Source organism: Hylobates moloch, unplaced genomic scaffold (assembly GCF_009828535.3).
Source record: "Hylobates moloch isolate HMO894 unplaced genomic scaffold, HMol_V3 SCAFFOLD_6, whole genome shotgun sequence".
NCBI lineage: Eukaryota > Metazoa > Chordata > Mammalia > Primates > Hylobatidae > Hylobates > Hylobates moloch.
Window position 1 is genome coordinate 38,139,627 of NW_026652281.1, and position 27,345 is coordinate 38,166,971.

A 27,345-nucleotide genomic window follows, 5' to 3' on the forward strand; every position below is an offset into this window, starting at 1 on the left:
TCTCTTCCCAACAGGGGGATTGGGCAGTTTGGTACTACTAGAAATTCCTGTTGGAAGATTTGTTTCTCAAATTGACAAATCAAAGGAGGAGTAAAGAATCTTGTTTGTGGCTTTCCTTTCATTCCTATAATGGTCATAAACTGGGAGGAAAGCTTTCTGCAAAAGCAGTGAGAACAGAGTAATTTGTTTCTGTATCAAAAAAAAAAAAAATACTGAATTTGGGTACCCATGACATCCAGAGTTACCTGGGGCTCCTCAGTAGTAATTACAACGTTCCTGGACAGGGGCAGTGAGGAAGACCCCAGGCCCCTTCGGTCTTCAATCTTCATCTAATTCCTGCTTTTGCACTGCTAGAGTTTTGCCTGACTGAACCCCTCAGTGGGAGCAGGGGCAGTCAATCCTCCAGTGACAGGGTTTGTAACTGGTGCCCTCACATTTTTGACCGGGGCCTGTCGAGGGCTTAGTACAGTCCTTTGCCCAATGCTCATTTTTCTTGCGTTTGAAGCAAGAGCCCTTGATGGCATTATCATTATGGCCCTTCAGGTTTCCCTTAGCTGCTCTTTGGGCATTCAAGGTATTGCCAATGATGGCTGCCATAATTTTTGCCGGCCATTTTTCTTCACTCTGTTCCTGTTTTCCTTCCTCCAGGTCACGATTGTTATACACCATAACAGCAGTATCAAAAACCTGATTTTGATTAGTTTGTGGCCCCATCAGTAGCTTTTGGAGCATCAGTCTAATGTCTGTGGTGGACTGGCTAATGAAATGCTGTGCCGTTATTATTTTGCCTTTGGAAAAAGAAGGGTCCAGAGTAGCATATTTTCTAAAGACTTCCTCCAGCCTGCCATAAATCCATGGCTGGATTTTCCTCCTTGGCTTGTGTAACCCCCCTTAATTTACATTAGTTACTGCCTTAGTTATTCCGTTTCTCATTCCTCCAAGGAAAGCTTCAAGAAATTTAGCCTGGTTGTTCATTCCCATGGGGGTATTATAGTCCCAATTAGGATCAATGGTGGAGACTGTGTTTGGGCCCAAGTGATTGCCTTGAAGGATTCAGGTGAATAAATCATCTGCTTCCCCATGGGCGGCCTCAAAGATTTGATCTTTTTTTCCAAGGGGGTGCAGCAGGTTGCTAGAATGAATTGAACATCACTCCATGAGAGAGCAAAGGCTAAGGCCAAAGTTTGGAAAGCTTCTGCAAATTTCCTGGGATTCTTGAAATAGCTTTCTAGCTTTTCCTTACATTGTTGTATATCAGTTATAGAGAAGGGACCTGCACTAGGACTGGCCCCTCAGCTCCTGCTACTTCCGTAAGGAGTAGCAGGGCTGCAGGGAGAGTTAATACGATGGTCTCCTTCGAGTGTGAGGGGGACTTAGTAGGGTTCCCAGTGTTTGGGGTTTAGCCTCAAGAGGACTTGGCAAGGGGCTGTATGGAGGCAGATGCTGTTCACCCTGAGAGACAGGTAGCCCTTGTAAAAGGGGGTCATCTGTAATATCTAGTTCTACCTTAGGACTTTCCCTTGGGCAGCTGGTTCTGGGAGTTTTGCAGATTATTAGGTTTTGGTATAGGGTCATGAAGGTCTGTACTTATGGGATTTCGGACCATTTGCCCTGCATCTTGCAAAATAGGTCTGATTGCAGGATGGTGTCATAATTAAGGCTACCATTGACTGCTTATTGTTCCAGGCTGGGCAGCTCATAATTGGGCCAAACAGCATTGCAGAAAAAAAAAGAAAAGAAAAAAAAAAAAATAATATATATATATATATATTTTTTTTTTCTCTTTAGATTATCAGGGTCAAATTGATTCCAATGGTGGAGGATGCAGCCAAGCAGGGAATTCAGGTGGTATAGATGGAGGGTTGTCCATAGTGGAATCAGGTGGAATAGATGAAGAGTTGCCCATCGTGATTTGGAAAAGAGGGGAGGACTTTGAATAGTGGAGGGTTTATCAAGTGACCCGAGTGATGCTTGAGGCATCCTGGAAAAATTCTAGGTCCTGACTGGAGTCCCCAGGGGCATTCACCTTTTGAGCCCTTAGTCTGTCAGACACCTCTGACGTTAGATGGGTGCTGGCACTGCTTTGGAATGGTTCCCTCCACCACTGATGACCCGTTATGAGTGTTTCTTAAGGTTTTCCTATCCCACTTAAAGCAACCTTTTTACTCTCTAAATTTAGGCAAGAAATCCACATTAGATTGTACATCAGTTCCTGCATAAATTCCTTTTCATGAATGCCCCCCATGCCCCACACAGACCATCTACAACATTCCCAGACCCTCTGACTTGTCCTAAACATCCCGTCCCTCTTTTTAAACAGCCAGTCATTGCTGTTCTTTATAACATTCTTTGCATAGCTAGGTGGGTACCTTTTGTCCTTGACCCATCAAGTAGGGGAAGAGAAGAATTTAGCATGAAAAAAGAAGGCTCAAGTCACCTGAAATGTGTGTGAGTTCACTCTGGAGGAGCTGTTGCTGCCAATTGTGTCACATGTAGTAATCAGGGACTATAAGAAAAGAAGGTTTAAGTGGCCTGAAACATGAGTTCAGCCTGTGCCACTGCCAATTGTGTCACACGTGGAGATCAGGGACTATAATCAGAAAAGATAGAAAATAGTCCATCCCCCTTCCAGGCAAGGCAGCTATCACCATTCACTCCTTGACCTTCAGGCAATACCAGAGAGTGGCCCTGGCCAGTTGCCCTTAAATACCAAGGAGCTGCTAGGAAACAGCTGCTGAAATACTGAAAAAGAAAAAAAGGCAAAGGGCTCAGCTCCCTTACTAGAACTGGGTGGTGGCAGTCAAAGGCTTCCACATGGAAACCTTTCCATTTCTCCAGCGATTGGCCCCAGCCAAAAACCTGCAGTTGCCTCTTTGTTTAGGCACTGCTCACAAGGGCCCCAAGTTGGAAAGGAAAAGACAGAAAAAGAGAGAGAGAGAACAAAAGACTCCCCTGTATGGAGCAGATAGGAAAAGGGGAAAGGAGAAAAATAAATCCCAAATCCTATGCAAATAAAGACTTAACCCACGATCAGTCTGATTGGTTGCAGGAAAGGATCAACCAGAGGTATTTTCAGTTTTTCATCTGCCACACAGAAAAGTGGGGATTGCAAGGAGAGTAGCCTCTGGTCCTTTTTTAATTTGGGCGTGGAAAGTTGGGGTTTTGATTTTGATTTAGTTCTAGGAAGCCAGTGAGAATTGGCTTTAGGTTCCCTTTCTCCAGACCCTATTCTCCTGCCTCACAGGTTAATGTTATCTTTGATTACAGTGTATTTTACCAAAAATTATATCATGAGAAGACATCATTTTTTTGGTCCATTTGTTTACTCATTCATTTATTCATTCATAACCCTCTTAGTAATTCCAGAGTTCACCATAATATCTTCATTTGTGCAATACTGTACTATATTTTGACTAAAAAAAGGAGGAGCTCTTTTTTGGTGGTGTCATTAATTTTTAACATTTTATTTTATTTTTCTACACTGAAGAATAAAATTGTATACATTTACTATGTAAAACATGATGTTTTAAAATATACATTTCATGCATGTCCATGTGAAGAGACTACTAAACAGGCTTTGTGTGAGCAATAAAGATTTTAATCAGTTGGGTGCAGGCGGGCTGAGTCTAAAAGGAGAGTCAGTGAAGGGAGATAGGGGTGGGGCCGTTTTATAGGATTTGGGTAGGTAAAGGAAAAAGGGGGTTGTTCTCTGGCAGTCAGGAGTGTGGGGTCACAAGGTGCTCAGTAGGGGAGCTTTTGAGCCACGATGAGCCAGGAGAAGGAATTTCACAAGATAATGTCATCAGTTAAGGCAGGAACAGGCCATTTTCACTTCTTTTGTGGTGGAATGTCATCAGTTAAGGCGGGAACCGGCCATCTGGATATGTACCTGCAGGTCACAGGGGATATGATGGCTTAGCTTGGGCTCAGAGGCCTGACATTCCTGTCTTGTTATATTAATAAGAAAAATAAAACGAAATAGTGGTAAAGTGTGGGGACGGTGAAAAATTTTTGGGGGTGGTATGGAGAGATAATGGGCAGTGTTTCTCAGGGCTGCTTTGAGTGGGATTAGGGGCGGCGTGGGAACTTATAGTGGGAGAGATTAAGCTGAAGGAGGATTTTGTGGTAAGGGGTGATATTGTGGGGTTGTTAGAAGAAACATTCGTCGTTTAGAATTATTGGTGATGGCCTCGATATGGTTTTGTATGAATTGAAAAACGGAATAAGAGAAGGAGAAAAACAGGTATAAAAGGTCTAAGAATTGGGACGACCTAGGACATCTGATTAGAGAGTGCCTAAGGAGATTCAGCATAGTTCTGCCAGCAAAGATTATTTATTTACTTTAAGAGTTAAGAGTGGCAGTTTGGGGATAGCACCAGGAGATATCAGCTGTGATGGCTTGGATAAACAGTGTAAACTGGCAGTGTAAACGAGCAGGGCATGTATGAGTAGTTGAGAACGGTGAATAAGAGTATGACTAGACAGAAGATAGTAGGGATGACAAGTTTTTTGGGGGCACAGTCTAAGTTGGTCTGGTGTCTGGAATGAGACTGGGACCTAATAAAACGGAGTGTCTATACAAGAGCTTAAATGGGCTCTACTTTGTAGCATTCTGAGGACAGGCCTGAATTCTGAGAAAGGAAAGTGGTAAAAGTATTGTCTAGTCTTTTTTAAGTTAGTGGCTGAGCTTGGTGAGGTGTGTTTTTAAAAGACTATTAGGCGGTTCTACTTTTCTTGAAGACTGAGGACTGTAAGGGATATAAAGGTTTCACTGAATACTAAGAGCCTGAAAAAATGTTTGGCTGATTTGACTAATAAAGGCTGGTCTGCTATCGGACTGTATAGAGGTGGGAAGGCCAAACTGAGGAAGTATGTCTGACAGAAGGGAAGAAATGACTGTGGTGGCCTTCTTAGACTTTTTGGGAAAGGCCTCTACTTATCTAGTGAAAGTGTCTACTTAGACTAAGAGGTACTTTAGTTTCCTGACATGGGGCATATTGAGTAAAGCTAATTTGCCAGTCCTGGGCAGGGGCAAATCCTTGAGCTTGATGTGTAGGGAAGGGAGGGGGCCTGAATAATCCTTGAGAAGTAGTAGAATAGCAGATGGAATACTGAGAAGTTATTTCTTTGAGGATAGATTTCTAGGATGGAAAGGAAATGAGAGGTTCTAAGAGGCGGGCTAGTGGCTTGTACTATAGCATAGCCTGCCTTTGCTGGTGTGTGGTGATTAGGCCTGGTGGAACTGCCATTAATAAACTAAGTGTGATCAGGGTGAGGAACAGGGAAGAAGGAAATGTGGGGAAATGGGGTGAACGTCAGGTGGATCAGAGAGATGCAGTCATGAGGTTCAGGTGTGGTATCAGGAATAATGTGGGAGGCCGGATTGAAGTCCGGGCCAGGAACAATGGTAATTGTGGGACTTAACAAAGAGTGAGTACAGCTGAAGGAGCTGGGGAGCAGAAAGTATATGCATCAGGTGTGAGGAAGAAAATAGATTTTGGAAGTTATGAGAAATGTAGAGAGTCAGTTGAGCATAGTTTGTGATTTTTAGGGCCTCTAAAAGTATTAAGCAGCGGCAGCCGCTGCACGCAGACATGAGGGCTAGGCTAAAACAGTAAGTTCAAGTTGTTTGGACAGAAAGGCTACAGGGTGCGGTCCTGGCTCTTGTGTAAGCATTCTGACTGCACTAACTATGCCTAGGAAGGAAAGGAGTTGTTGTTTTGTAAGGGGTTGAGGTTTGGGAGATTAATCGGACACAATCAGCAGGGAGAGCACGTGTGTTTTTATGAGAATTATGCTGAGATAGGTAACAGATGAGGATGAAACTTGGGCTTGACTGAAGTAATGGGGGCTGTCTCTGAAGCCTTGCGGCAGTACAGCCTAGGTAAGCTGCTGGGACTGACCGGTGTCAGGGTCAGTCCAGGTGAAAGCAAAGAGAGGCTGGGACGAGGGGTGCAGGGGAATAGTGAAAAAAAGTATCTTTAAGATCAAGAATGGAATAGTGAGTTGTGGAAGAAGGTATTGAGGACAAAAGAGTGTAAGGGTTGGGCACCACAGGGTGGATAGGCAAAACAATTTGGTTGATAAGGCGCAGATCCTGAACTAACTTGTAAGCCTTGCCTGGTTTTAGGACAGGTAAAATGGGGGAATTGTAAGGAGAGTTTATAGGCTTTAAATGCCCATGCTGTAGCAGGTGAGTGATAACAGGCTTTAATCCTTTCAAAGCATGCTGTGGGATGGGATATTGGCATTGAGCAGGGTAAGGGTGATTAGGTTTTAATGAGATGGTAAGGAGTGCATGATCAGTTGCCAAGGAGGGAGTAGAGGTATCTTATACTTGTGGGTTAAGGTGGGGGTATACAAGAGGAGGATGCAAAGGAGGCTTTGGATTGGGAAGAAGGGCGGCAATGAGATGTAGCTGTAGTCTAGGAATAGTCAGGGAAGCAGATAATTTAGTTAAAGTGTCTCGGCCTAATAAGGGAACTGGGCAGGTGGGGATAACTAAAAAGGAGTGCTTTAAAGAGTATTGTCTAAGTTGGCACCAGAGTTGGGGAGTTTTAAGAGGTTTGGAAGCCTGGCTGTCAATACCTACAACAGTTATGGAGACAAGGGAAACAGGCCTTTTAAAAGAAGGTAATGTGGAGTGGGTAGCCTCTGTATTGATTAAGAAGGGGATGGACTTATCTTCCACTGTGAGAGTTACCTGAAACTCGGCATCCATGATGGTCTAGGGGGCTTCTGAGGCAATTGGGCAGCGTCAGTCTTCAGCTGCTAAGCTGAGAAGATCTGGGAAGGAGTCAGTCAGAGAGCCTTGGGCGAGTTCTAGGGGCTCTGGGAGTGGCTGCCAGGTGAGTTGAACAGTCCGATTTCTAGTGGGGTCCTGCACAGATGGGACACGGCTTAGGAAGAATCCTGGGCTGCAGCCATTTTTTGGCTTGGTGTCCAGATTTTTGGCACTTGTAGCAAGCTCCTGGGGGAGGAGGTTCTGGAGGAATGCCTGGCCGCTGCAGTTGAGGCGTTTGGAAGTTCTTGTGTGCTGGAGATATGGCTGGGGTTTGTGTCACAGTGGAGGCAAGGAATTGCAAGTTTTTTCTATTATTGTACACCTTTAAGGCGAGGTTAATTAACTCCTGTTGTGGAGTTTGAGGGCCGGAATTTAATTTTTGGAGTTTTATTTAATGTCGGGAGCAGATTGGGTAATAAAATGTATATTGAGAATTAGACGGCCTTTTGACTTCTTAGGGTCTAGGGCTGTAAGGCATCTCAGGGTTGCTGCCAAACAAGCCATGAACTGGGCTAGGTTTTTATATTTGATGAAAAAGAGCCTAAACGCTATCTGATTTGGGATAAAGAAAGAGGAGTATTAACCTTGACTATACCTTTAGCTCCAGCCACCTTTTTAAGAGGAAATTGCTGGGCAGGTAGGGGAGGGCTAGTCACGGAACTAAACTGTAAGCCAGACCGGGTGTGAGGAGGGGAGGTGATAAAAGGATTATAGGGTGGAGGAGCGGAGGCTGAGGAAGAATTGGGACTTAGCTCAGCCTGGCAAGGAGGGGAGAGGTCAGATAGGTCTGTAGAAAAGGAAGATTAGAAAGACTCAGCGATGCTTGGGGTTGTGACTGAGGGGACAGGTGGGTGGGAAAGAAGGAAGATTTGGGAGGAGTTGCAGTGGGAACACAGACCAGGGAGGGCCTGATTTGTAAAAGAATGCCTGGACATCAGGCACCTCAGACCATTTGCCTATTTTACAACAAGAATTATTTAGATCTTGCAGGATGGAAAAAGTGAAAGTGCCGCTTTCTGGCTATTTGGAACTACTGTCGAGCTTGTATTGGGGTCAATCAGCATTTCAGAAGAAAATAAGATGCTTAGATTTTAGGTCAGGCGAGAGTTGAAGAGGTTTTAAGTTCTTAAGAACACAGGCTAAGGGAAAAGAAGGAGGAATGGAAAGTGGAGGGTTGCCTATAGTGAAGGAAGCAAGTTTAAAGAGAAGGGTAGAGACACGGAGGGAAGGGGTTTGAGGGTTCTTACCCTCCAGAAAAGTGGGAAAGGGGTCAGGGCATGGAAATAAGGGGTTGGGTTGGGGCACAGAGATAAGAGGTTGGGGCGTAGAGATAAGAGGTCAGGGCACGGAAATAAGGGATTGGGGGTTCTTGCATCTTAGAAAAGCGCGACTTGCTGCTAAGGGTGAAGGAGAAGGGCTTGAGGGGTTCTTGCCCCTCCTCCAGAAAAGCAGAAAAGGGGTAGAGACACAGAGAGAAGGGGTTGGGGTACTTGCTGCTCCCCCAGAAAAGCAGGACTTGCCGCTAAGGGTGAAGGACTAAAGTAGGCATCGTTGGGTGGTCTGACACCTCTGAAACGTGGGTGAATAATCAGAGAGGCATCCCTGCGATGATTAAACACCAAGGGAAGGCTGTCTTCCAAGTCCATGACCAGCACTGGAGTTTTGGGTTCATGGATAAAACGTGTCTCCTTTGTCTCTACCAGGAAATGAAAGGAATTGAAATTAAGAGAAGGGAGAGATTGAAGTATGGTGCCAAGATTGAAAGGAGAAAGAGATTGAGGGATAGTGAGGGAGGTTGGAGAAGAGAGTAAAAAGAGGCTGCTTACGGGATTTGAAATTGGTGAGATGTTTCTTGGGCTGGTCAGTCTGAGGACCTGAGGTCGTAGGTGGATCTTTCTCACGGAGCAAAGAACAGGAGGACGGGATTGATCTCCCAAGGGAGGTTCCCCAATCCGAGTCACGGCACCAAATTTCATTTGCATCCTTGTGAAGAGACTACTAAACACGCTTTGTGTGAGCAATAAAGCTTTTAATCACCTGGGTGCAGGTGGGCTGAGTCTAAAAAGAGAGCAAAGGGAGATAGGGGTAGGGCCGTTTTATAGGATTTGGGTAGGTAAAGGAAAAATGGGGGTTCTCTGGCAGGCAGGAGTGGAGGTCACAAGGTGCTCAGTAGGGGAGCTTATGAGCCAGGAGAAGAAATTTCACAAGATAATGTCATCAGTTAAGGCAGGAACCGGCCATCTGGATGTGTATGTGCAGGTCACAGGGGATATGATGGCTTAGCTTAGGCTGAGAGGCCTGACAATATATAACGTTGTGAAATGGTCAAATTGAGCTAATTAACAAATAACCTCATACAGTTATTATTTCTTTTGTGAGAACACTTAACATCTACTCTCTTAGCATTTTTCAAGATATGATGTATTTGTATTCACTATAGTCAACATGCTGTACATTAGAGCTCTTGAATTTATTGCTTCTAACTGAAATCTTTTGACCAACATCTCCCCAGTCCTCCACCCGTCAGCCCCTGGTAAACACCATCCTACTCTACTTATATGAGATCAACATTTTAGATTTTACATGTAAGTGAGATCATGTGGTATTTGTCTTTCTGTGCCTGGTTTATTTCACTTAACATGATGTCCCCCAGGTTCATCCATGTTGTTACAAATGGTAGAATTTTATTCTATTTTTATGGCTCAATACTATCTCATTGTGTATATATACCACATTTTATTTATCCATTCATCTGTTGATGGACACTTAGCTTGATTTCATAGCTTGGCTATTGAGAGTAATGTTGCAATAAACATGGCAGGGCAGCTCTCTCTTTGACATACTGATTTTCTTTTGAATATACCCAGTAGTAGGATTACTGAATCATATGCTTGCTTACTTGCGTGATTTTCACCTTATCCTTTGTAAATTTTTTTCATGGTATTCTTTCCCATCCTCTGTGACTTTCACAGTGACACATATTTGCATACCTGCCTTTTGCTATTTTTCTCATTGCTTTAACTGTTTTTCGTTCAGTCTGTCTCCTGAGACTGTACTCATTTTTTCTACTATACTTTTGTCTAAATTCAATAATCAGTCTTTCATCAGTAATTTAATTTAGCCAGGCCTAATTTTGGAACCAGAAAGAGGTTAAGTTAGATGTTCATATACAGAAAAACATTTTCTATTTCTGTTTTTCCTATCGCAAGATTGATATGCATCTAAAATGAATCCTGAGTGACTAGTAATGAGCTGCCTGAAGACAGATAGTACTCAATGAAAACGTAAAAACAAATGATAAAAGGCAGTATCCGACTTATTTACAAGAAAAGGAATTAATAGCATGTATATACCGCGAAGATAAAAAAATTGTAACATATGCCATTTTACTTACATTTTTATTTATTATTACTGATTCCAGCCAGAGAAAATATGCCTCTGGCCATTTTAAAAGAAGTAATTAAGAAGCAATCCCAGACATTATCAAACAGGAATAGGAAATTTCAGAAAACAGCTTTTTTTCCTGAATAAGTATTGCTTAAATAATGGGAAATTTTTGTATTTTTATATTTTTTGATTTTAGAACATGTTCAATTTGGTCAAAATCAAAATCTTAAACATCTTCAATTTAAGCTAAATACAAAGCTCTTATTTGCTTTTCACTTAAAATTTTTGCTCAATAAAAATGTTCTGTTTGGCCAGGCATGGTGGCTCATGCCTGTAATCCCAGCACTTTGGGAGGCTGAGGCAGGTGGATCACCTGAGGTCAGGAGTTCGAGACCAGCCTGGCCAACATGATGAAACCCCATCTCTACTAAAAAAAACAAAAATTAGCCAGGAGTGATGGTGCATGCCTGTAGTCCTAGCTACCTGGGAGGCTGAGGCAGGAGAATCACTTGAACCCAGGAGATGGAGGTTGCAGTGAGCCAAGATTGCACCACTGCACTCCAGTCTGGGAGACAGAGCAAGACTCCTTCTCAAAAAGGGGAAAAAAATGCTCTGTTGATATCAAGAACAGTTTAGATTGTGTATAAAAAAAAGTCTGATTTAATAAAATGTACATTACTTCAACTGATTGATTAATTTCTTATTAAATAAAATTTCAGAATGCTTATGAAATTCTTATATGGCAAGTATATCAAATTTAAAATAAAAATTACCTAATTAAATTTTCAAAATTTCGAGACTGGATGCATTAATGTTTATTTATTTCACTGAAATTTGCTGTTTTGCTTTTTGAAATCTTTTGGAAAACTGCAATTTTTTTATAAAGATTATTTTTACTTAACAGGAAAAATGCAATATTAGTCAAAGAAAATAAAGATACTTTAAAAAATTTAATAATACATCATTTTTTTTCTCCCATTTAATCCTGTTTCAACTGACTCCTTTCTCTTTTCTTTCAACAGGCTGAGTTAAATGACCCAACGGATCCTTTCACTAGGTATAGTACAAATATTTCATCCAATGTAGGAGAAGAAGTTTTCTCCAAATATATTGGCTGGAGAATTGCCAACACTCTTTCCAAACTATTCTTCCCCCCAATTGAGGCCCGTGTTCTTCCTTTGAAGAAACCATCAATAAAACAGGATCAAACAAAATACCCAAATAAAAAGCTGGAGGCTGTGAAAAAGCAAGTTCTACGTTTCACTGTAAGGTAAAGAGAAGTACTATTGGTTTATTGTTCTAATACATTACAATTCAAAATCACAGAAATAATAGATGATTATGTGCCACATCATTTAACTCAGTTTCTCTTCTTCAATTCAAATTTTGGCTTGATCACCTCTTAGATGATCTGTCATTGAGCAAGTTCCTCCCTTCCCAGAAACTCTTTTTTCGTATTTACAATAGGTATTATTACATAATATAAATCAATATTAATGTAATTCTTGTGAGGTAAATACTAACTTAAAACAGAAACCAAATCATTCAATATTCAAAATTTTAAGACCCTATTTTATGTGTGTATACATACATATATATACATACTTGATATGTATTTTACATATCTAAGTTAGAGTCTTGAACATAGTAAGACTTCAAAAACTGGTACTTATGAGGCTAATTAGATTCTGTGTTTCAACTCCTCATAAGTTTGTTTCAAAGGACTCCAGGAAACGTTGGATTTAGGAACGATTTATTAAAGTGAATAATTTTCAAATTTATTTACCATTTCTTCAATGGTAGATTTATTTCAGATTCTTACGGTCCCTGTTACCATTTTAACATACACAGAATATTAAGATGTTAAAAGTCACTTTGACAGATTTTAAAAATAGACGAAAAATCACTCCTGATACATAACACAGGCCCTATTTTACATTGTAGATCTCTTAGTAAAGCTTTAATCAAGACAGAAACTTTTATGTACTTTTTAACCCAAGTCATTTGAAGAGTATATTGCTATATTTTTTCCTATTAATTTTGATACATTTACTTTAAAGTCAGTTTTCCTTGTATTTTTAATAATTCATTTTTTGATATGTTCAGTGCCCTATTGAGCAATTCATTCCTGATAGGCTGTGATTGATTGATTAATAGATTGCACACTGATTTTGATTTTGCCATTCTGGATTTTTTTTGTTGTTGTTCATTGTACCTGCTATATATTGTTTTATACATTACATCTGATTGGCTTTGCCTTTGTGCCTTTTTACAATCTAATGTGAGAGCCTTTTGTTCCTGGCTTAGAGGAATTTGACCCAGTGAATAAACTTATCTGGACTAAATAGTTGCTGAAAATGCATCTGTAAATTTAAATTTAACTGTAAATTTTATTCAATTCCTGAATATATACTTTCTTATGTATTTATTCTTATGTATTTTTCACTTGACTAAGGTATTATCAAGTGTTTTAAATACCTGCTCCATATTTGAAAATGTTGTATTTGCCTCCACAAATGAGAAGTAATTTGGATTAATATGTAAACTCACTTATCCTTTATAACTATTGCCACAGTGTATTACTGTGTTTGCAAAGTCTAGTATAATATGTGATTCTCTTTCCTTTGTATGATCTCTCCACTTTGTTAAGTAATCTCATACATATTCTCTTTCACGAAAAATTCTCCAAATTTCTATATATTAAAGGTAGAAAGTTAAAGCCTCTTTAGATTGTAGACCCTTCTTTCCCTGATTTACCCCTCATCCCTCCCTATCCTAGGTAATAACATCAGTAATTTCTTGTGTATCCTTTCAGGGTCTATAAAATGCAAATATAATACATTGTTAGTATTTTTAATTTTGTCCCCTTCGTTTTAAAATGAAAGCTTAGTAAACATAATATTTGGCATCTTTCATTTGTCATTTAGCCTTATTTCAGATAAATTTTTCCATTCTAGTACGTGGAGAATTTTCTAGTTATTATCATTTTTTAAACAGACAAGTTTTCCTTATTATGGATATGTCACAACTTATTTAACCAGTTTTCTATTGGTTGGCCTTTGGGTTGTTTTAGATTTCCTGTGTACTAGACACAATGCCACAAAGAATAACCATTTACATATGTCTTTTAACACATGTGAAAGAATCCTTGCAGGATAAATTCTCAGAAGTGTAGTTTCTGGGTCAACGTATATATGCCTTTGTAATGTTGTTACATATTTCCACATGCCTTTCAGAGGAGTTGTGCGAGTTTATATCCCCACCAGCAATATATAAGAGTGCCTGTTTTTCTTTAGTCTTCCCAACAGAGGGTGTTGACAACATTTGGGTTTTAACAATCTGAGAGGTAAAATATGGTTTCTAAATACAGTGTAATTTTTAGCATTTTAATTTTCTTAAGGTAAGTAGTTTGAACACCGTTCATATGTTTACAGAGCCTTTTGTTTTTTCTTTATCTGGAAATTGTTTCTTTTGCCAATTTTTTATTGGATTTTTGTCTATACAAAAACCCAGGACTATATATCTATTAATCTATGTGACTCTGTCTATGGTAAGAGCTACAAATACTTACTGTTTCTCATCTTTTTTTTTAATTTTGCTTATAGCATTTTTTTTGCCATGTAGTCATTTTTCTATGTAATAGAATGTATTTATTAATTTTCCTCTGTGGTTTATGGATTTTTTTGTTCTATTTATGAAAAGTCTTTTACACCCTAAGATTAAAGATGACAAAATTTGACAAAATGTGACCAACATTATCTTTTACTATTTTTAAGGATTTGTTATGTACATTGTAAGTATTAGTCTGTTTGAATTTTTTTTTTTTTTTTTGGTGTATGGTGTGAGGTGTAGATCCATCTGCCTATTCACTTGTCTCAAAAATATTTATTGCATCATCCATCTTCCTTTAATAGTTTTCCTGATTTTAATTGCCAACTTTTTCAAATACTAAATTCCCATTTCTTTTTGTGTCTAATTCTGAATTTTTTATTCTAGTCCTTTATTCTAAGCTATTCTAACCATGAGCCTATATTTGGACTGTGTAATACATTTTAATATGTAGTTTTAATGATTCTCTTATATATGTAATGTAATTAGACTAGTTCTATATTGCTAGTGCTTTTCAATGTTTTCCTAGCTATTTTGTTTATTCATTTTTATATAAAATTTAGAATTAGCTTGTCTAATTCTAACAATCTAGTTGTAAATTTACTTGCATCACTTAAAAAACTTAACTTTAGAAAAATTAACACTCCATGATGTTGAGATATAGCATCTCTAACAATATGGCATGTATTTCCATTTATTCAATATTTCTTTTGAGTTCTTCAGTAGTGTTAAAATGTTTTCATACATGCCTTGCATTTTTCTTATGTTTATTTATAGGTACTTTATCTCTTTTGTTGCTAATATAAATTAATTTTTTCTCCAAATGTAGCTTCTCATAGGTTGCCCTTATATATTTTCAAAGCTATTGCTTTCTGTGGATTGATTTTGCACTCTACTAACTTGGTAAATTCACTTACTGAATTTAAATTTTCTAGATTCAGAATTCTGTCACATATAAATAATTTATTTTCTCTTTCCTGATTTTTATACTTTAATCCTTTTCCTTTTATGTATTTTATCAGCTGAGTATGCCTAGTAAAATATTGATTAAAAATAGTGAGGATAGGCTTTTTTTTTCTTTTCCTTATTTTTTTTTTTTTTTTTTTCTTTTTTGAGACAGAGTCTCACTCTGTCACCCAGGCTGGAGTGCAGTGGCGCGATCTCAGCTCCCTGCAAGCTCCGCCTCCCGGGTTCACGCCATTCTCCTGCCTCAGCCTCTCCGAGTAGCTGGGACTACAGGCGCCCGCCACCACGCCTGGCTAATTTTTTTTTTGTATTTTCAGTAGAGACGGGGTCTCACCGTGGTCTCGATCTCCTGACCTCGTGATCCGCCCGCCTCGGCCTCCCAAAGTGCTGGGATTACAAGCGTGAGCCACCGCGCTCGGCCTTCCTTATTGTTATGAAGAAATCTTCTAGTGTTTTCCAGTTAATCATGATGCTGGCTTTAGGAATGAGAAAGATGCATTTTCTTATGTTCATTAAGCAGTTTTATATAAAAAAAATTGGGCTGTTTATAAGAAACTCATTTTAGATTTAAGGACATGTAGGCTAAAATTGAAGATATGGAAAATGACATTTCTTGCAAATGCTATCCAAAAGAGAGCAGGGGTGGCTATACTTACATTCGATAAAACAGACATTAGGTGAGAAGGTGTTGTAAAAAACAGAGATCATTATATAATGATAAAAGGATCAATGAACTATAAAGATATAATAATTATATATGTACCCAACATAAGAGCATCTAAATATATAAATCAAATATTGACAGAATTGGAGAAATAGACAGCAATACAAAATAGTAGAAGATATCAATACCCCACATTCAATAATGGATAAAACAAGCAGATAGAAGAACAATAAGCAAACACTGAACTTGAACCACAGTATAGACCAAATGGACCTAATGGACATAAAGGACATTCCTTCGACCCAAGAGCAGCAGCATACACACTCATCTCATGTGCCACAGAACTTTCTCCAGCATAGATCACATCTTAGGTCACAAGCAAGTCTTAACAAATTCAAAAAGATAGAATTATATCAAGTTTATCTTCCAATCACAATAGAACGAAACTAGAAATCAATAGCAGAACTAAAAGTAAAACATTCACAAATATGTAGAAATTCTTTCTTTTTCTTTCTTTCTTTCTTTTTCTCTTTTCTTTCCCTCCCTCCCTCTCTCTTTCTCTTTCTTTCTCTCTTTCTTTCTTTCTCTTTTCTTTCTTCCTTCCTTCCTTCTTTCCTTTCCTTTCCTTTCCTTTCCTTTTCTTTCCTTTCTTTCCTTTCCTTCCTTTCCTTCCTTTCCCTCCCTTCCTTCCTTCCTTCCTTGCTTTCTTGCTTTCCTCTCCCTCTCCTTCTTTTCCTTTTTTGAGACAGTCTCACTCTGTCGCCCAAGCTGGAGTGCAGTGGTGGATCTCAGCTTACCGCAACCTCCACCTCCTGGTTCAAGTGATTCTTATGCCCCAGCCTCCCAAATAGCTGGGACCATGCCTGGCTAATTTTTGTATTTTCAGTAGAGATGGGGTTTCACCATATTGGTCAGGCTGGTGTCAAACTCCTGAACTCGTGATCCACCCGCCTCGGCCTCCCAAACTGTTGGGATTACAGGCATGAGCCACCAGGCCCCCCCACCCCCTCCCTTTTTTTTTTTTTTAATCAGGTCTTTGTCACCCAGGCTAGAGTGTCGTGGTGTAGTCATGGCTCACTGCAGCCTTCACCTCTTGGGCTCAAGCAATATTCCCACCTCAACCTCCTGAGTAGCTGGGACCACAGGTGCATGACACCACATTCAGCTGGATTTTTTAAAAAATGTATTTTCTAGAGACAGGGCCTACTTATATTCCCCAGGCTAGTCTCACACTCCTGGGCTCAAGCAAATCTCCTCCTCTGACCTCCCAAACTGCTGGAATTATAAGCATGATTCACCATTCCAGGTCTTTATGTAGAAAGTAAACAACACGCTTTTGAGAAACCCTTGTTTCAAAGAATTTTTTTTAATTAGACAATACCGTGCGTAAAATGAAAATGAAAACACAACATACTAAAACTTATGGATGGAGCAAAAGCAGTACTAAGAGGGATATTTATTTTTGTTAAATGCATTAAAAAAGAAAAATCTCAAATAAACAACCTAAATTTACACCTTAAGGACCTAGAAAAACAAGAAAAAATTAAGCTCAAAATTAGCAGAAGGAAAGAAATAAGATTAGAGCAGAAATAAAGGAAATAGACAAATTTCAAAACAAAGAAAAAGTCCACAGAGTTAGTTTTTTGAAAAGGTGAAATTGTCAAGCCTCTTGGTATCCTAAGAAAAAGGAGAGAAGATGAATCAGAAATAAGAGACACAACAGTTGATGCCACAGAAATATAAGGATCATAAGAGACCGCTATGAACAATTACATGCCAATAAACTGGAAAACTCAGAAGAAATGGATACATTCCTAGAAACAGAAAACCTACCAAGACTAAATCATATAGTAATACAAAGTCTGAACATACTTGTAACTACTATGGAGATTGAATCAGTAAATAAAAAACTTCCCAATGATGAAAAGCCCTTGCCCAGTGGCTTCACTGGTGAATCCTACTAAACATCTGAACAATTAAACCTAACATTTCTCAAGCTCCTCCAAAAATTGAAGAGGAGGGAAAGTTTCCAACTAGTTTAAGAGACCAGCTTTATCCTGATAACAAAGCCGGACAAAGACACCACAGGAAAATTATACACCAATAACTTTGATGAATATAGATGCAAAAATCCTCAACAAAATACTAACAAACAGAATCCAGAAGCATCTTAAAATAATCATACATCATGACTAAAGGGGTTTTATCCCTGCGATGCAAGGAGGACAGTTCAACATACAAAAATCAATTAATGTTATATATCACATTTATAAAATGAAAAATAAAAATTACATAATAATCTCGACAGGTGCTGAAAAGGCATTTGACAATATTCAACACCATTTTATGATAAAAACTGTCAACAAATTTAGAAATAAAAGGAATATACCTCAACATAATAAAGGCCATATATGTAAAGTCCGCAGCTAACATCATACTCGATAGTGAAAAACTGAATGCTTTCCCCCTAAGATCAGAAATAATACAAGGATTCCATTCTTGCTATTTCTGTTCAAAACAAGAAGTCCTAGCTTGAATAACTAGACAAGAAAACATAAAAGGCATCCATACCAGAACGTAAGAAATAAAACTGTCCCTGTTTTCAGGTGATATGACCTTATATATATAAGGTAACCTATATGTAACCCTAGAGACTCCACCAAAAAACTGTTAGAAGTAATAAATGAATTCAGTAAAGTTGCAGGATACAGAGTTAACAAATACAATCTGTTACATTTCTGTACGCTAACAGTGAGCTATATGATAGATAAATTAGGAAAACATTTACATTTACAATAGTATGAAAAAGAATAAAATACTTAGGAATAAACTTAAATAAGGATGTAAAAGCCTTCTAGATTGAAAACTACAAAACCTTGGTGAAATAAAGAATACATAAGTGAATGGCATTTTATATTCATGTGTTGAAAGAACCTTGCTAAAGTGTTCGCAGATTCAATGCAATCAAAATCACAATGTCATTTTCTAAATAAATAGAAATAACAATTCTGAAGTTCATATGGGAACACAAAAGATTGTGAATAGCCAAATCAATCTTGAAAAGGAAGAATATACCTGTAGGCATCACACTTTCTGATTCCAAAATATATTACAAAGCTACTGTAATTAAAACTATATGGTATTAGCATAAAGACAGACATACAGACTAATGAAACAGAATAGAGAGACCAGAAATAAATCCATGACCAGAAATAAATGGTCAATTGACCATTGACAAGGTTTCCAAGAATATATAACAGAGAAAGAAGATTCTCTTCAATAAATGGTGCTAGGAAAGCTGGATATCCACATGTGTAAGAATGAAATTGAACTCTTACACCAAGCACAAAAAGCAGATCCAAATGGATTAAAGACTTAAAGGTAAGACATGAAACTCTAAAAATCCTGGAAAGTGGCAAAGGAGGAAAACTTCTGGACATTGATCTTTATAATGTTTTCTTGAATATGACACCAAAACCAAGGGTGACAAAAACAATTAGACTACGTCAAACTGAAAGTCTAATGCAAAGCAAAATAAACAGTCAACAAAGTTAAAAGTCATCCTACAGATTAGGAGAAAATATTTGCAAACCATATATATGACAAGGGTTTAATTTCCAAATATATAAGGAATTCCTTCAATTCCATAGCCAAAAAACTCCCAGGTCTACTAAAAATAGGTTAAAAACTGGAATAAATATTTTTCTAAAGAAGACATACAATTGGCAATAAGTTTATACAACAATGTTCAATGTCAGTAATCATCAGGGTATTCCATGAGAGAGAAAGGTCTTGGGGGATGAGAAGTCACCTGAAGAGAAATGCCACATAGAAAAGAATCAGTGCTCCAGCTGGCAGCCCACAACAAGGCCTTAGACATACTAGGAAGCCATCTTGAACCATACAGCCCAGCCCAGCTCTCAGCTTAATGCATCTGCATGGATGAGCTCAGCCAATACAGTTTAGTGTGTAGATTATCAATCCCTAGTGAGCCCTACCCAAATTCCTCACCCACAGAATTGGAACAGCAGATCATTATTCTATTATTATTATTATTTGAAATGGAGTTTTGTGCTTGTTACCCAGGCTGGAGTGCAATGGTGTGATCTTGGCTTACCACAACCTCTGCCTCTTGGGTTCAAGCGATTCTCCTTCCTCAGCCCCCTGAGTAGCTGGGATTATAGGCATGCAACACCACACCTGGCTAATTTTGTATTTTTAGTAGAGATGGGGTTTCTCCATGTTGGTCAAGTTGGTCTTGACCACCGACCTCAGGTGATCCACCTGCCTCGGCCTCCCCAAGTGGTGGGATTACAGGCATGAGCCACTGCACCCAGCCCATTATTATTTTAAGTCACTAGACTTTGGGATGTTTCTCAAGCAGCAATATAGGATGAAACAAAACTCTTCTTAATTATTATATAATAATCTAATAGTGTCCTGTTAGATCCTCTTGTTGATGATTGATCTAGAAATTTTTCATCAGTAGTCTTAAGTAATATTTGTTTATAATTGTGTATGTCTTTTTAAATCTTTGTCAAGTTTTGCCATCATTGTTATTCTTTGGAAGTTTCCTTTTTTTCTGTGTTCTAAAATAATTTCAGAAGATCAGAATAATCTACTCTTTCAAGCTGTGGTGGAATTCCCTTTTTTTAAATTTTTAATTATGAATACATACTAGCTGTACATAATTACGGAGTATCTGTGATATTTTAAAACAAGTGTACAATATGTAATGATCAAATCAGAGTAATTAGGGCATCTGTCACTCTAATAATTTGTCATTTCTTTGTGTTAGGAACATTCCAACTCCACCCTTTTATTTTGAAATATACAATAAATTATTAACTATAGTTACCCTGTTGTGCTACTGAACATCAGATCTTACTCCTCCTACCTAACACTCTCTCTCTCTCTCTCACTCTCTCTCTCTCTCTATATATATATATATATATGTAGAACCATTAACCCTCTTCTCTTTATCCCTCCCTCCCTCTTCACTTTTCACTGCTCCTCCTGACTTCTGGTAGCCATCATTCTATTCTCCATCTCCATGAGCTCAATATTTATTTAGCTTCTGAATATGAATGAGAACATGTAGTATTTGTCTTTCTGGCCTGGCTTATTTAACATAATATCCTCCAGTTCCCTCCATGTTGTTGCAAATGACAGGATTTCATTCATTTTTATAGCTGAATAATATTACATTGTGTATATATACCACATTTCCTTTATTTGTTCATCTATTGATGGACATGTGGGTTGATTCCAAATTTTGGCTATTGTAACAGTGCTGTGATAAACATGGGAGTGCAACATTCCTTTGATATACTGATTTTCTTTCTTTTGGGTATATACCCTACAGTGGGATTGATGAACCATACAGTGGTTTTAGTTTTATTTTTTTGAGGAACCTCCATACTATTCTCCATAGTGGCTGTACTAATTTATATTTCTTCCAACAATCCACGAGTGTTCCCCTTTCTCCACATCCTCACCAACATTCATCATTGCCTGTCTTTTGAATAGAAGCCATTTTACGTGGGATGAGATGATATCTCATTGTCATTTTAATTTGAATTTCTCTGATGGTTAGTGATGTTGAACATTAATCATCAGTACCTTATGCTTCTTCTAAGGTAGTTCTTTGTCAAATTTTTATTTTTTCCATGGCTGTTGACAAGATTGATATTCAGCCCAAATGCACATGTATGGCTACATTCTGTTTTGATTGTTGGAAGTCCTGCCTTAAAATCATCTAGAATATCAGTCCTGAATATCAGTCTATTTAGATCGTTCTCTGTCTTAAGTCAATTTTTAAAAAACATATTTTCTTTGAATATTATTTATTTCATCCCATTTTTCAGAATTTGACCATAATTGAACAACATAGTCCATTGTGTTCCTATAATTCTTTCTATTTCTGTATTATTTTGCCCTTAACCAATTCTTATTTTGTGTATTTGAATTTTGTTATTTTTATTCACCTTGGCTAGTTTAGCTAGATGCTAAATCTATTTTATGTTTTGTTTTTTTTTCAATGAACCAGCTTCTAGATTCTAACTTATGTATTTTTGTGCTTATTTATATGAGTTTGTTACTTCTTTGGTCTATTTTGTGGTTCATTTTCTAATTTCTTGAAGAAAGTGCTAAATCATGTGGGAAAGTTTCTTCCTTGGCATTTGTCTAAATCATTATTTAAGTTCCAAAATCATATGAGTGTTGCTGCCAAAAGGCACACTCAGTAATAATTGAGTGCAGCAAGGCTGGTGGGCAGGCTTTCCTTTGTGTACACAAATAGTCAACAGAAAAATGCTTGAGTTTTGAAATCGTTTTAAGCATTTTTTTTCAAGAATTCTAAAATCAGTGAGGAAGACATAGATTCGGGGTTAAGAATCACACAGCCTGGCTTTAGTAGTCTTGTGTGCAGAAATAAACATTGCAAAAATACTTCAGTGTATTTCATACATTTTTGTAAAATTGTAACACAATCAAGATACAATGAAAATGGCAGTTCTAAGTGGCCTGGGTATTGGAATGTAGAGTCTCCAGATATATTCTGTCTATTCCGAAGGGCAGACATGGAAGAATAATTCATCTGGAGCCACAGAGAGGACATTAAAGTGTACTTTGGTTTTGTGTTATGGATAGTTGAAGAAAGGGATAGCAAAAAATAAACTGGAAAAATAGAAAGAAAATCAATGTTAACAAAAGCAGATTAAGAAAAAGCAAGGGAAAGTGTATACAGATGATGATAAAAAGCCAGATGGAGATCAATAGTGCCTGCTGGGACACAAGAGGTGAAAGAGAGAGAGAGAGGGAGAAAGGGATAGAGGAGAGAGAGAGAGTAGACATAAAGGAAATATGTGAAAAAATAGCAAATGGAGAAATAAGAGCAATAAGCAGAAATAAAGATAAAAGATAACAAAAGGAAAGAGAAAAGATATGAGGGAAGAGACATGCTGAGGGTGAAAGGTACAAATAAAAGGATGTGCACAGGGTTAGGGAGAAGGGAAAGACAATATGCAAAGTCAGAGAAGAGTGAGACAAAAAAGGAGCAGGTGGGGTTAAGACCCAAAAAGTCCCGTATCTGCTTTGAGGGATTAGTAAATAAAACTTCTCTTTCAGAGCCTGCAGTTCATTAAATAAATGGCAATCATACATCACTGGTCTTAGAAAAAATGCTATCTGCTTACCCAGTTTTTCACAGTTGATTGCAGACTCTAGCAATTAAATTTAGAGTGTCTCCTCCCCGAATGAGAATGCTTCAGCAGCACAGCAAGCTGAGACTTCCTCTAGCAAGAGTTACCTCAGTGTTGTTTCATGGAGCAGCATTCCCACTGCACCATTCACATAGTCTATGTGAATGTGACTCCCTGCAGTTGTGCATACTGTCAGCTCCAGTTAGGGGCTAATCTCTGGGTAAAACAGAAGTGAGTGGAATGGAGCTACAGCTTGGTGACAACAAGACAAGCCTAGATCAGGCCTGGCTAAACAGTCTTTCCTTTCTTATTAGGAGTATGGATTATATCTGCTTTTTTATAAGTTGTGTAAAAGCAAATTTAAATCTAAGCTATGCACTGAAGAAATTTCTCTGGTTGACTAAACATTAACTTCAGGAAATTGTGTTTCATCCTTTTGCTTGATTCTCCATCTAAACAAAAGTTCCATAGCTAGCTCCTTTTGTTAGTTCTTCTCCTCCAGCTTCTAGGCTCCCAAATCGAATTAATAGAGTGAATCAACACCTGAGCATGCTGAAACCCCACAGGTCTAAATACAAAGACATAATTTAAATCATACAGTTGTTTTTCATCCCTGAAAGGTCTTTATTCATGGTGCCACATCACCGATTCCTCATTTGATGTGCCTAGATATCTCCATTTTGTGTTTTCAACAAGTGGAAATGTGAAAGACAGCAAGAAGCCAACATACAAGGACTCCTCGAAGGTGGGGCACATGTAAAAGGGCAGAGAACAGGAAAATTAAGACAATGTTTCTTTGTTGTCTGGGAGGACTAGAGCATGCTTGTTTCAGTGTGAAAATCTGAAAATTTTCTAGAAAGGAGAAGATGAGACCTTCCTTGTTAATGAAGTATCTGCTACATCTTATGACCCATAATCTTTTCCAAAAAAAATTTCCCTGTGTTTTTAGCCTATAGATTCTTTTTAAAAAAGGAGCTGGTGCCGTAGTAGAAGTAGGAGTAGCTAACATTTAGTGAATGGTGGAAAGATGGGAAAGGTAAGTGCTATAATGCTCCATGAAATAGGTTAAGAATAGGCTTTATTGGAGAGGCTTATAAGTCAACCGTTAGCAGAAAGAAGTACATGGTTTACATTTTGAATTATTCCATTGATTAGGGGTGCTGGAGTTTGGGGAAGCATTTGGACATTCATTGGGTTTGTATTTCAAAGGGAGAGTGCCTGACTGCTACTCTACCTTCTTATAAGAGTGTAAACTCCTTTTCAGTGGAGAAATAAATGTTTTGGGCTGAGTTATCAAACCATCATCAATCAGTTAGGTATCATCTAAGGGAGGGGATGATGGAAATGCCAGCTGTCCAGAACCTGGAGGCCTTAAGAGGTGCTCTTAATGGTTGTAAAGAAAGCATTGAATCATTGGGAAGTTGGGTTTAGGAGAAGAAACTCCACAAAATGGGAGATTCTTAAGACCCTCAGTTCTAGGTAGCACATTGCCAGACAATCCAAGATGATCAGTTTTGTTTGCCACCCCACATTAGTGCATTTTATAAGCAAGGCACTATGTGAAGCACTACCCTTGGATGGAGTTATGATTATTTCCTTCATTTATAGACATGGATATTGAGTTTTTATGAGTTTAATTAGTCCAAGGATTTGCAACCGTAAGTTCAGAAATTTGAATTTAAACAAAGGCATTCTGACTCTTGTATTCACTGTGCTGTTTTCTTCTCCCTCATATGAACTTTATCTGATACCTAAGCCTTGAGCAATTGTTTAAAAATATGTTCAAACAAACAGAATTTTGTTTCAATTTCTGCTTTATAGTTTTTAGAACTTGATTTTCATTAGGGAACTTATTTTTTTCTGGGCCTTGAACCTCTCTGCTTAATTTTAGGAAATTTATATCAAAGAAGAGTCACTTTCTAGTAAGTCTAGTAAGTACATATAGAGAGAGTTTAAATAGAAGACAGCCCCTAAAATAGACTTGGCCTCTTATTTAATATTGTCTGGGCTTGACTGTGCCCCTAGGATGCCTAAGTAAAATGCCTTAAACCAATCTGTCTTGTTCTGTTTCATGAAGGAAAAAAATGTAAAAAGTCTGTGCCTCCTTCACACTATATGAAATGTACTTATTTTATAGGTTTTTTCCTGATTGATTTAAAGTAGGTTACTTAACTTCTCTGAGCCTTAGGCTTCTAATCTTTAAGAATTAAAAAGCTGTATGTTGCTCTAAGATTTGTCCTGAGGATACAGAAAAAGAAGGTAGATAAAGAGCCTGGACATGTCAGTTCCTTATCCTTTTGTTCTGTAATTTACTAGATGTTCTAAAATATTGATTTTCTTTAGAATGTAATATTTAATTCTTAGTAAGATTGTGATAAATAGTAAGTGGTGGGTTTACATTTTTGTGCTTCTTTTTAAGCTATGAATTGCTGCTAGCAACTTTTCAAAGAACATACAGGTTCATGATGATTTCCTTTTTGGTTATGTTATGTTTCCCTTCCTGCTTCTAGTTATTTAATTTAAAAGCAATTCATTTCTGGCTTTGACTATGCCAGACATGTCTTTCAGGAGTATGGTGATAGGACATAGTACGACAGAAAATGTTGATTGTCAGCATTGCTGGTCACAGTTGTTAGCTGCAGAGAGATAAAGAACATTGAATGGTTCTTCAGAGATGGGCTTCTATTTATTGAGCCTTTGTGAAATAATTAAGTTTAAATAAATGGGTTGGATCATTGGCTTAGATCAGTTACTTAAAGTTTTAAAATGCCCAGAGATTGGGAGTGCAGATATCTCTTTGGCATACTGATTTTATTTCTTCAAAATATATACTCAAAATATTAGGTTGGTGCAAACCTAATTGCAATTTTTGCATATTTTTAAGTAATTGCAAAAACTATAATTACTTTTGCACCAGCCTAATACAATTGCCATATCATATGGTAGTTCTATTTCTAATTTATTGAGGAACTTCCATACTGTTTTTCATAATAGACATCCAAGTTACATTTTCACCAATAATGTATAAGCATTCCCTTTTCTCCATATCCCCATCAACACTTATCTTTTGTATTTTGTCTTTTTTAATATCCATCTTCACAAGTATGAGTTAATACCTGTAGTTTCGACTTGCATTTTCCTGATGATTAGTGATGTTGTGAATCTTTTCACATACCTGCCTGTTGGCCATTTGTGTGATTTCCTTGGAAAAATGTCTATTCAGTTCCTTTGTTCACTTTTTACTTGGGTCACTGGGTTTTTTCCCCTTTTTTGTTGGTGTTTTTGTGTTTTGTTCTTGTTTGGTTTCATTTGCTATTAAGTTGTATGAGTTTCTTATATATATTGAATATTAACCACTTACTGGATATATGGTTTCCAGTTATTTTCTCCCATTCCATAGCTTGTCTCTTCACTCTGTTGTTTCCTTGACTTTGCAGAAGTTTTGTTTTTAGTTTAATGTAATTCCACTTATTCATTTTTGCTTTTGTTGACATTAAAGTGCCATTGGAAGCTTAGAGGTTGAATCCAACTCTTAATGCCAGAACTATGCTTCATACATCTGTTTGCAATATATTACTCAGTTTATCTGCAAACTTGCCTTGGAGATAAATCAGTTTCCATCTATCTGTTACATCTTCCCTCCTTTCCTGTCTTTCCACTGGTGAAACAGAACCTTGGTCTGAGCAGGAATTATAGGTGTCATCAATGGGGCAATAGCTTTAGCTGCCACTTTCACTGCCATAGCTTTAAGCTTATACGACGAGTGTCTAGCTTTAATACAATCATCAACCCTAGGACTTCTCCATTCATAGTAACATGACGTGATGCAGAATCTTAAAAATAACACAGGTATTAAAATGATCTTGGTGAGATTTAAAAGCATTCTATGTTTCAAATACAGATCGCTTAGAATTAAAATGACAGCACTTTGGGAAGATAAAAATAATACAACAGAAAACAAAAACAAGATCTACATGTTTTTGTTTTGTGTTTTGTTTTTTATGTGCTCTTTGCTCTTTCAAAGAAAGGGGGATTGTTGCGCTTGTGATGAAATATTTTTACAGTAGTTGATAAACATGCAGTAACTGCTTAATTAGAATGTAAACTCTCTGAAGCCTTAATATCCAGGGCAGATGTTTTCAGATTTCTGTCCGCCTGTCAGGGAAATTGATGTTTCCAACGAATTCAGCCTTCTTATAGTGGTCTCTTGCTATGGATTTAAATGTAAGCAAGAAACAGACCTCCTAATAGAGGTGATGTGTTCCTTCAGTAAGCATTAATTGAATACTTCTGTGTGACGGCATTGTGGTAGGCTCTGGGAATATAAAGAAAAATAAACCATGCCCAAATGCATGATTGATTGGATTCTTGTCTAGAACTACTGCTCGTGACTCTAGCATGTTGTTTGTCCACCAAAAGTTACTTGGAACTTTGCATCCAAATAGTTTACTTTTCCATAAATTTATTTATTCAATAATTATTTATTGAATGCCTAATATAGGCCAGATACTATGAAAGAAAATGTCTCAGATATAGTACTTAATAAAAATTATACTTCTTCCATAATGGAACTTTCAATAAAATGTAGGAGATAGATGTTAATTAAAACCACACATATTCATGTAAAATCACACAAAAAATGTATTAAATCTCTGTAATGATGAGTGTGATGGAGGAGAACTACATTGTGTTATAAATAGTGATGTGTCCTATGGGAGAGGTACATGATGTAT

At 37.7% G+C, this 27,345-nt stretch overlaps 1 protein-coding gene across 11 annotated transcripts in view; it reads left to right on the forward strand.

The window, feature by feature from the left end:
* Positions 1 to 27,345, forward strand: part of TMEM232 (transmembrane protein 232) — a 326,397-nt gene that overhangs the window by 201,001 nt on the left and 98,051 nt on the right. For 8 of the 11 annotated variants that reach the window (XM_058440629.1, XM_058440638.1, XM_058440630.1 and 5 more), the window contains one exon: positions 11,194 to 11,441. In XM_058440629.1, coding sequence (XP_058296612.1) covers positions 11,194 to 11,441 — 248 coding nt within the window. Of the gene's footprint in view, positions 1 to 11,193; positions 11,442 to 23,232; positions 23,336 to 27,345 lie in introns of those variants that run through there. The other 3 variants (XM_058440635.1, XM_058440639.1, XM_058440637.1) reach the window with 2 other exon arrangements.